Raw genomic sequence first — 10,938 nt, forward strand, 5'->3', positions numbered from 1 at the left:
TTCTCAGCCAAATCTGGCCAAAGGCCTGAAATCTGGTTACAACCAGCTCATGTGGGATTTTCTGTGCATACGTGGGGTGGCGGGGCTCAGGCACACAGCTTAACAGACTCAGAATGGTCCTGGCAAAAGAAGAAGAAAGTTAAATAGACATTAGGAGGTTACATACCTGTTAAACAGACAAACCAAGTAACTTTGTGCCATAGTTAGCTAATTTAGATTACGAAAAGTGAGGATATTTTATGCATTTGTGACCTCCTTGGCCTCCTCTTGCCAACCTGCTGGGTGATTTTCTTTCTGCCAGGGACTCACTGCCCCAGTACACTCAGAAAAACACCTTTCTGCAGAGGCAATGTGTTTCGGACATTTTGCATGGTCTGGTGAGCTGTGGGCAAGCTGGGATGGTGGCTTGGTGCTCCGTGGCCGTGCCTGCTGCAGTACGAAGCAGCAGCTGTGATCTCCCAGGGAGTGCATGGCATGAGGTATTTTCAATTTGTGCTGCAAAACCTTCCCTTTAAGGTCCTTCCGTTACCAGCAGGGCCTGTCTTGCTGCAAGTCTGAGCATTTACAGCTGAAATTTGCTCAAAGCAAGGTGCGACCTGGACTGGCAGAGCAGCACCCACAGGGCACTGATGCCAGCTACCGAGCTGCTGGGCTCAGGTGAGTGAGGGCATGAGGCCCGTGCTACGTGTCCCAGTGCGCTCACACTGCTTGTCAGGTGCTTGGAGGAAAAGGCATTGGGGCAGAGCAGCAACCTCGAGCCTTCAGCTGAGCCCCAAGCAGCAGGGCTGGCCAAGTAAGGCATGTGGACAGTTCATTTAGCCTCCAGAGTCTCGATTGTTTTTAATTGAGAGGTCTGGATGTAGCTGAAGGTGAATAAAGCTTCACCCAGTTCAACATCCTGTGAAGCTTGCCAAAAGTACCTCAGCTGTAAGAAGCTCCATCCTTTGCATTGCATGACTTTAAGGTGTTTCGTGCATGCTTTGGTCCATATGGAACTTACAGCCCTGTGCTTGCAGGTGTGAAGCCGTCTGGTCATGGGGAATGTGCTTCAGCAGCTTCTCCATCACCCCAAAATCCCAACTCATCACTCCCTGGGCAGGAGAGGCAGTGGGAGCAGCAGGGCAAGGTTACAGGAGAAACTCCATTTCCTCAGAAGGCTCTGGACCAACAAAGGCCTGTGCTCACTGCCAGTCTGGCTGCAGTGGATGTGAGATCAGAGAGATCTTCACTGCAGCAGGGTGAGCTACCTGCTGAGCTGGCAAGGCTCCCTGCCCCCTGAGCCTGCCAGCTGCACCGCCAGCAGTGAGGTTACAGCCACAGGCACGTGTGGTTGCTCCTCCAGTACCCAATCCACTTGCTGAAAACCAGAAATATGAAGCTGAAGCCGGTGCTAGAGAGCTGTCAGTGAGCACAGAGCGAGCTACTGGAATTGCTTTTCTCATACAAGGTGTATCTCTTGCTGTGAGCATCTCACACCAGCTTCCGTGGTTCTCTGGTGGTGAAGTGCGGGTGGCCAAGGGTCTCTTTCCTCAGATATTCCTGAGCCACTTTTAAGCTGGTCTCAAAGCAAAAGCTGCTTTAAATCATTTTCATGCTGGCTTTCTGGCATTCTTGGTTTTTAAATTCTGATGTTAGAGGGAAAAACAACATGTTTTGTGAGATTTTTGTGTATTTTTTGCCAGCAGAAAGATACCTTTAGGGACTAGGCCATGAGGACTGTGTTCCCTTCCCTGATGCAGACTCACATCTGATCTGTCTCTGCTTACGCTCCCAGGAGCTGGGGTGGGTGCTTCGCCCAAGTGAGCTGCCAAAGCAGCCAGCAGGGCACGGAGCGGCGCCTGCTGTCCCCCCTGGGGGGGCTCTGGTTCTCCCTCTTCCCTCACAGCTGCTGCCATGCTGAGCCCAGCTGATAGCAGGGGCCTTGAGTGATTTTAGCTCATTTGGCAATCTGATTTCCCTTTGAGAAACTGCTAATTCTTTTCCAGGTGCAAAGAACAGAAATAAACAGTTCATCTGGTGGTGCAGGAAGCACCGAGCCCTCCTTCAGTGCTGCTGAGACACGGGGTGGGCTGAACGGATCAACCAGGGGACGCAGGCTCCGGGCAGACCCTTCTGTCGTGGTCCTTCTGGAGAAAACCCGAGCCCCGCAGCGAGGGAAGGGACAGGGAAGGGTTTTCTGATAATCCAGCAGCGCTGTCAGAGATTTGTGTGAGCCACTCTGAAAAATGACACAGGGCATGAATAAATCATGGGCCCTCTCTTAGCAACCTGACGACTCCACCGGCTCTGGTGGTGGTGAAAGAGGGCCCGGGCTCTGCTTTAAGAGCAGGGTGAGCTCGCTGCTGGCAGAGGAGCCACCCATGAGGGGGGCCGGGAGGCTGGCTGCCGCGAGCGGGGCCATGGAGGGCAACACGCACCTCCTCCAGCTCATCCGCGAGATGCGCTCCCAGATCGACGAGCTGGAGCGGGAGAACCGGGCCCTGAGGGGCGAGCTGCGGGCCTGCGGGCCGAGTGCCACAGCGGCGAGAGCTGGGAGCCCCACCGGCCCCACGGCACGGCCGGACCCCGCACCCGGCCCTGCGGCGGCAGCGTCAGAGCAGGCAGGTACGGTGACGGTGACACCGCTGCATGCCGCCCGAGCGGGGCCTCTGCTCTGGTTCTTACTGATCTGTGGGAGAAGGGGGCGAGCCAGCTGCTGTATGGCTGCCTTCACAACGTGCTCTGGCCTCCCTCAATGCCCACGCCCGCAGCCCCTTAGCCCGATTTCTCACTCCGTGATCTCACGGGGTGCCCGCACTGGGCTTAGCGCAGTGCTTGGCGGCTCCCCGAGCGAGGCGTTCACCTCAGGGAGCTCCGCGTGTCTTTGCTGAAGCAGAACTTGACTCACTGCCACGGGTGTTTGTGGGCACAGAGTACCCTGATGCGGGTTTGGGTCCCCTGTCTGTCTCTTCAGACCTAAAGGACCAACAGCTGTCATTATGTGGTAATCTTGCCTAAGAAAAGGCTGAGAGAAGTCTTCAAACAGTAGCAAGTACTGGTGGGTTGCACACATTATACCAGAGGTGCAGTTTCTTTTTGTGGTTAATTTTGGCTGAGGGAGAGGGGGCAGTAAATAGGAATGCTGCCTCTTCCTAATTCGGGGGGAAAAATAGAGTATTTCCTCATCTGTAGTTTAGTTGGCACTACGGAAGGATTTTATGGAGCAGGAAGATCAAAAATGTTGTTTGGGGAGCAATACCTGCCCGGAATTGGGTACGGCTATTAGCAGGGTCAGGCCGGTCGGTGTACGTGCTGGAGGCCAGTGGCCACCTCCTCCCCTTGTGTCTGTCGAGTCGAGTTCGCCGGCACGCTGCGAAATCCCCTGGCAGTGTGCTTGTGCTAGCGCAGCGTGCGGTGCGAGCTGGCCGGCGATGTCCTCGAGGCCCGGCTGTCCCGGCAGCTGGCTGGGTTTGCTCCCGGCTCCGCTCTTCTCTCTGCTCCTCAGCCACCACCATGACCGTGCGGCGCTACTCCACCGCTGCGGCTGCACCCGCTCCTCCTGGCACGAGGCCTCCCAGGGCAGGGAAGAGCCCAGCTGACTGCTTCTCCAGCAGCAGTCCCAGCAAAATGAAGCTGTTCCAGGAGCACGTCCGCAGGTGCAGGTAGGGGGGTTGCCTTCACAGCTGGCTGGTTCCACCTCGTAACACGCACGGGTGTCGCTCTGGGATTCAGTTCATCAGCAGCAGCATCTCTGATTGCTCACGTGTCTCCGGGCACTGAGCTGATGGGAGGTCTGTTTAGAGCGGGACGTCCTGCTCCTCCCTGCAGCATCTGTGGAATTGTCAGTGGTCATGGTTTAAATTTTCTATTTAAAAAATAAATAAATAAATAAATAAAAGGAGCAGATGAGGGGAGAGTGAAAGGGGTTGAGATCTCCCCATGGCAGCCAGGCAGTTTTGCAGATTGATGCGTAGCTCTGGCAAGCAACGCTTCAAAGGGATTTTAAAACTTTGAACAAAAAGCATGAAGATACTGAGGCACTCTGAGTTATGCTTCTGAAAGTGTGATTAATGAGATTCGTGAATGTAGATTTACCGTATCGTTTTGCCCCTGTAACTGAAGTATTACAAATTAATGCTTTCAGCCTTGAGAAGAATATTCTCAGGGCTCTAAATTAAGTGAAATGGCTCCCGGACAAGTCCTGAGCATCCCTGCTCGCTGATGAAAAGCTCTCCAGTGCACAGCAACAATCAAAGGTAGAAGCGCTAATGATGCGATTGTGATACGTGACAGCACCAGCGCCCTCCCGGTGCTGTTGCACACAGTGTGAATCCCTTCAGATAGCTCCTGTTAGTGCTGATCATGCTGTGCTCATAACAGAAAGAGTCCAAATGGCCTCAGAGCATGCATTTAAACAGGAGAAATCCATCGGTTTGCCCACCTACACCTGTGTTTTCTTGTAAGGACGTTTGAGGGTCAGATACTTTACAGCATTTAAACACCTAAATTTAGACCCTGGCAGGGAACTCGTATCATTTTCAAAAGCACCCTGACCCCATAGCTCTGGGTTTCAGCATACACTTCACTGAGTTCTGCCAAACTGCAGGCTCCCAGAGCACATAAACACTTCAGAGTTGTGCCCTGAAGGCACCTCACTTGGAAGGCGCTTGTGTTGGGAAACACGCGGTCGGCGTGCAGGGGGATGACCGGCACAGGCAAACGCCACTGCTGTCTCCTAAGGGAAAGAGAGGTTTTGTTTCTGAGCTAGCAGCGTAGGTGTCTTCTAACTGATGCTTTGGGGCCCGTAGATGAAAAGCACTGCCTACCTAATGGGCAGGGAAGTGTTGCAGATTGTTTTATTGTTCTCATTACAGCTGCCTTGCCAGCAGTGAGTCTGGCACAGGGGCTCCTGTCCACCCGCTGTTGGCTGCTTTAACAGCAGACATAATTATGGACAGAGCTTTTTACCTAACCCTATTAAAAAAATGGCTGATATCCTGAAGCTCGAAGCTCAGTTATTTTCATATGAAGAAAAAGTTTAATATATTTTCTGCCCCTAATAGTGGTTGTTGCCATTTACATAGAAATGGCTAACACAGGCAGAAATCCTAGTAAGCCTTTAACTAGCAGGTTAATTTGTAGCAATGAATTCAGCAAGCTAATTAAGCATAATTTTTTACAGTGATGGCATTTTTGCTTGCCAGCATGCTGTTCTGTGACAGGTGTTTTATTCTTTGTTTATTGTACTTGCATTTTGCTCTAAAACTATAATTGTACATGAGAAGCTGAATACTGTTACCTTTAAAAGTGACTGTTCAGGATTATAACCTTGTATTTATCTAGAGTGCAGCTGCAGCCCAGCAATAAAATACCAGCACTGCCATCAAATCACCACCAATTTGTGGGTCTACATTTTCATTCATACATGCTAAAGCATTGTTTATACCGTGATTCCCACGATTTGTTGAAAATGAAAAAAAGACTGAATATTGTAATACACCAGGCTGGATAAGAGATGCTGAAATGGCTTTCAGGGCTATCTTAGTAGAATCACAAAATGCACAAAGCCTTGGTACAGCCCTCACCAAGCTGCGTCCCCAGTCCCTGAGCAGCTCTGGCCCCAAGGGAGCCTCTGCAGAGGGCACCAGCGGCACGCTGCTGGCTGTGCTGGCACGTTTGGCTGGCACACCTGCGCTGCTGGCATTTGTCTAGACCACAGTGTGTGGATTTTGTTTGGTGAGACAAACAGGGAATGGCTGATGCGCAGGCTGGAAGATCAAGCTCGCGTACAAGGAAATGGTTTTGTTACGTAGCCTGCTGGAGTTGTGTGTGTGATCCAGAGCAGAGGAGAGGACAATGTTTTCCAGCAATGCCACAGTGCAGATCCCTGGCTCGACCAGAGGTAAAGCTCCTGGCCAACTAACACACTGCTTGGACATGACTGGCACCTCATTCCGATGAGCTGGGTAGGACTGTCTTTGCTTGTGGGTTTCACTTTCCAGGTCTAATTGGCAGGTGAGAAGGGCTGAGGAAATCGCTGAGGCCAGGGACGCCCCCGGTAACTATCACAGAGTGCTTTCACAGTTTCATGTTTTCCTTTCACGTGTTCCTTGAGGGGCAGAAGGAGCTGCTGCTGATTGCAGAGGAGACTGAGCAAAAACAAACAAACAGAATCTCTGCAAAACCCGCTCTGTTTACCTGCCAAACAGCCAGTTTCGGCACACACAAAGGAGCATGTTTCTGCCTCAGCTTTCACCATCCGTGTAATTTACCACACACACACACGCATGCACACACTCACCACTTCAAAACACCCCGTCTCACACACACTTTGAGGAGCTGGCTACCTGTGCATGTAAAAAAACACTGGCAGGGCCCCTGGACAAGGCACACCCAGCAGACACGAGGGCATCTGAGGGATCTGCACGCACTGGGCTTTGTGCATGGGAGCCAAGTGCTGACAGACAGCCCTTGGGCTCAGTGGAAAAAGGCAGATGCTTCCAGCAGACAGACAGACAGACAGCACTGTGCCTGGCCCCCTGGGAAGCCTGTGTGAGCTGTCTGAGCAGGGCAGGAAATTCTGCCTCCATGCATCATGCAAGTGCTGACAGCATTTACCTTCTGCTTGCTGGTGTGTTTTTTGTTTTGGTTTGGTTTGTTTTTTTTTATTAGCTGTTTTTTGTTGTTGTTTTTGTTTGATTCTTTTTTTGAGTTTCTTTGCATGTTTTATATATTTCTAATCCTCATAATCCTCTCTCATTTTCCTCCAGGGGTAAAGTAAAGGCTGTTAGTTTCCTTTTACCGATGGATGTGTCAGCATGTGCTGAAAATCAAGGTTCTCTGAAAAGCCCACAAAATCAGGACACACACGAGTTAACTACCGTCACTGAAAAGGATATGTGAGCTGGTGAATTTTTAAAGGCCCATTGATTCTTGAGATAAATTGGCCTTAAACGATAGCTATGTGTCAGGTTCCTTTTTTGCAAAACGCTTTGGCAGGTTGCCTTCAGAGAATCACCTAGACTGTGTTTCGGGTCACTGGCCTGTTGTTTAGCAAGGAAATGGAGGCCATGACAAAATCAGCTGAAAGCCTGTACCCTGCAGTGAAGCCACGTGATAGCAAAGGATCCTCCACAAAGCAGCTTCTGCTCAGCATCTCTCAAGGCTCTCTCACCTCAGGACTGCTTTAAACAGGATGTTAAAGCTGGTTTTGCTGTGTTTGTCACAAAAACGGAAACCAAGTCACCTCTTGAGTTCACCAATCCTCTTGCCAGAAAGGTCTTTGTTGCAAATGACAAAATGAGAGCTACTAAGAACATGGGAGGTCTCTTCTGCACTCAAAACTTTAAAGCTTCACAACACCAATATAGCAAAGTTAAGGGGATGTTACGGAATCAGTTAACATTACTCTGAATTTCTGCAAAGATGGACAATGACTGCTAATGCCCGCTGCAGGTTCACCTCTAGGGGAGGGCAGGGGAGCATACATACTAATCAATATGAAAATATGACTGCAAATCTGTTTCTGACCTGGTGTGTCCATCCAGTCAGAGATGGCCATATACCAAGCCAAAGTGTAGGAAGGATTCTGAATATCAGAATTTTTCAGGATTGGCTTCTGAACACATCTCAGATCAAGAATCAGTAGCAGACATTCATCGAACTGGTGCAAAATAGATGTAAGAAAAGACTATGGACAGCTTGTAAAAAATGAGGAGTGCTTGCTAACGTAGGTTTGAGCATCTTATGAGTAAAGATAATGTCCCACGTTTAATTTGACTACAGGTATTTATGGATCAAAACCACTATACTTACCTTCCTATTTCTGTATGTACAGGCAGCATGGATGAGTGAATGTCACACAGAGGATGCATGAACAGTAGATATTGGTAACATTTAGGAACGTTGTCATCTCATGGTCTACTCTTAAATTCTTGAGCCTTCAAAACTGAAAGCAGTGAGCTGGTAGAGAAAAATTCCATCTTGACTTTCAGTGATGTTGTATGCTTCTGTAAAAACAAGCTCCTTTTGGATTTTGAAATTCATGATGTTTTGTATACTGAAGTACATTTTAAAATATTCTCACCAATGAAATATTCATTTCGGTTTCACTGCTATTTTATTTGTGAGTTTTATTTCCAGCATGGGTCCGTACAGAGTTGCATTTTGATGTTGTAAGTGTTTAATCAACACCGCCCAGCAAATGAGGGTACAGTCTGGAAAGTTTGCTATTTTCTGAAAGCACTGACAGGGAAATGCTTTTTAAAATGTTTTAGTGAAAGCTTTATTGTCAGAAACCAGACACGTGTTAAGTACCTAAATCCAGTTGATTTCATTCACCAAAATAACAACAAATATCTCTGAAAATCTGGCCCCTAACCTTTCAAGGCACCCAAGTGCTTTTGAAACTTCATTCTTTAAAACCAGATCTAATGGGATTTGGCAATCCATATATTCTAGACAGCTTTCAAGAATCTCAGCTTTTAAATTCTCTAAGCCTCAGCATCCATGAAGTGGCAGCGGGAAATTCTGTTCTCTCACCTTTTTGTGTCAATTCAATGTAGGTAAGTCACTGCAATGAAAACTGTATTAACACGTTCTAGCTTATGACAATGTTAACTGTAGTGTGCTGATTCTGATGCCACAAAAATGCATAACTGTGCATGGCCAAGAAATTAAACTCACTTTACATTTATTAGAGGTGTAATGATCTTAACAATTTTTTGTATATTGGTAAGAAAAAACAAAGAAAAGGTGGAAGGAAAAAGAGGGAAATGAATCAAAGTAGTCATTGAAAAATGGCAGTCAGTATATTAATGGAAAAAAAATATTTTTGAATAGTATTTTTGCATTATTGCAGTCTTTAGCAGTACCTACTGATCTAGAAACACAGGATGATGTACAGGCACATTAATTTTTAAAAGCAGATGTTCAGATTTGACCCAGCTCCACATCTCCAGCAGAGCAGCAGAAGACCAGATGTAGCAGAGGCCACCGAGACACCACTGAGCACATCAATTTTATTGAAGTACAGCATAAAGTATCTTACCATGGCACACTTACTGTCAATTAACACATTCCACTATTAAATATTCACAGATTGGTCAGTGCGAAAAGGGGAGGTATAAGCAAAGCTAGATTTGGGCAGAGAGATGCAGGCAGCAATTAAGCCATGGTCCTTTCCTTTCTTCCTCCCATAAAGAATTCATTGCAGTTCAGAGGCGCCCTGGCCTTTTTGCAAGAGGTTCCCTCCTGCATTAGCACTGGCCTCTCAGAGATGTTCCCTCCTGTGTGACACTTGTGCTTGGGGCTAAGTGGCTTTATACACCCATAGCAAGTCCACATAAACACGGAGTCCACCACTGCCATTTGTTAAATGACATGTTCTCCATTTCATCAGCATGACTGCTCAAGAGTAGTAAAACGCGTCTCTAGGTTGGAGGCAAAAACATCTTGTCAGAGTAAATTCTCAAGTTAAATCAGTGGGACAGCACTGATTTAACTGTTATGGCAGATTCACCGTGAGTGAGAGAGAAGTTGGGTATTACCTTTCTTTAGAAAAGACTTTTTAAAACTATGGTCACAACACAGAAGTGCAAAACTGTGAGCACTGGAAGGTGCTCCATGTCAGGGGGTGTTACTAAGGTGAAATTTAGATGTGTGTCTGAGGGTAGCACACAAGCACACCATTGGTAAAACCAATTTAACAATAATAGTGTTCAGACGCATCTTCACCCTACACCCTCCCCAAAATAACGAACAATATCTAGATAGCAAAATCCTTCTAAATAAATACATAAATAAATAAATGCTGCCAGTTATAAAATTGCACTCTTCCAGAATGGCGCTGTCCTGTTTTGTTGTTGAAAGTGCTAATGTTAAAGGGTGCATCTGTATTTGCACCATTTTAGTCAGTGTCAGGAGACGTCCCTAGTCATACTTACTGTACTTTGTTTCAAATTGTAGAGTGGTCTCAAAGTGCATGAACTGATCTCTTCTGCATGAACAAAGCCAGAAGATGCACTTCTAAGGTGCTCCAAAACCTGAAAGGTATCCAGTGTGTGGGACCACATGAGCAAGCCCTCTGAAATGCCTGATGTGTGGATGTCAGCACTGACAGCTTCACTCTACACATCCGCCTCAATTGGTCTGCGTTGCTCGCTAGCATAGGCAGAACCACAGAGCATCCAGCCAAAACAGCTCCTGTCTCGTGGGTTTAAAAAGAAAATCTAGCTAGGTGAAATTTCATCTTGTTAATACTGTAGAGAGGAGGCAATTCCTTTCATCAGTCTTACCTCTCCGCCTGGTGTTTAAAGGGCTTCACTCTTGCCACTGACGTGGGGGTGGAAATGTGATGCTCCAGGCTGTAACAGAGGAGTAACATTATCATCTTCTCCAGTGGGTTCTTGCTCAAAGTTCATATGGGTCTCATGTTTACGTACTTAAGACAATGAATCTACACCCAAAGATAATAAATCAATGTGCAGGGTGCATTGCATATCAAAGTCACCCAGAACTCAGCACATTCATCTACTCCATGTTCCACTTAAAGGAAGGAGAGGACAATTTATGATGTGCCGGATTTCCACAATCTTCTTATCTACTGTATTTTTGCTCCTGCATGTTACACCCTTGATAGCTGAACTTCAATTTTTCTCTACCAGTTCTGATTAGGTATGCTCTAAGAATATATCAGCGTGGAAGTGATTCAGCGAGGGAGCCTCTGACACCAGGTAAAGGATGTTGATCTTTTAACAGTTATTTTCAGAGATGTTAGCAGCATTAATTTCAGCCTTGACACACTCCCTCTGTAGTTCTCAAACTTTGTTTTTGTTTATCTGGAGTGAGACCACAGGAAATAAACTTGAAATTCATCTGAAGGTCTCAGGTAGCGGGCCATGAGCAAGCCTTCAGCATTCTGATGAATTTGATGCTACGTAATTCCACTACGTGCATTTC

General features: G+C 47.4%; 1 protein-coding gene across 1 annotated transcript; it reads left to right on the plus strand.

Annotated features, from left to right (window-relative positions):
• Positions 1-2,399: 2,399 nt before the first annotated feature.
• On the plus strand, positions 2,400-6,979 carry CCDC195 (coiled-coil domain containing 195; the record flags this gene model as incomplete). Its single annotated transcript, XM_082767221.1, has 3 exons — positions 2,400-2,604; positions 3,269-3,641; positions 6,750-6,979. 3 exons carry the CDS (start codon positions 2,400-2,402, stop codon positions 6,880-6,882), a joined length of 711 nt encoding a protein of 236 aa, XP_082623347.1. The 3' UTR covers positions 6,883-6,979.
• Between the last annotated feature and the right edge of the window lie 3,959 nt (positions 6,980-10,938).

Source organism: Aythya marila (assembly GCF_965140915.1).
Source record: "Aythya marila genome assembly, chromosome: 9".
Taxonomy (NCBI): Eukaryota; Metazoa; Chordata; class Aves; order Anseriformes; family Anatidae; genus Aythya; species Aythya marila.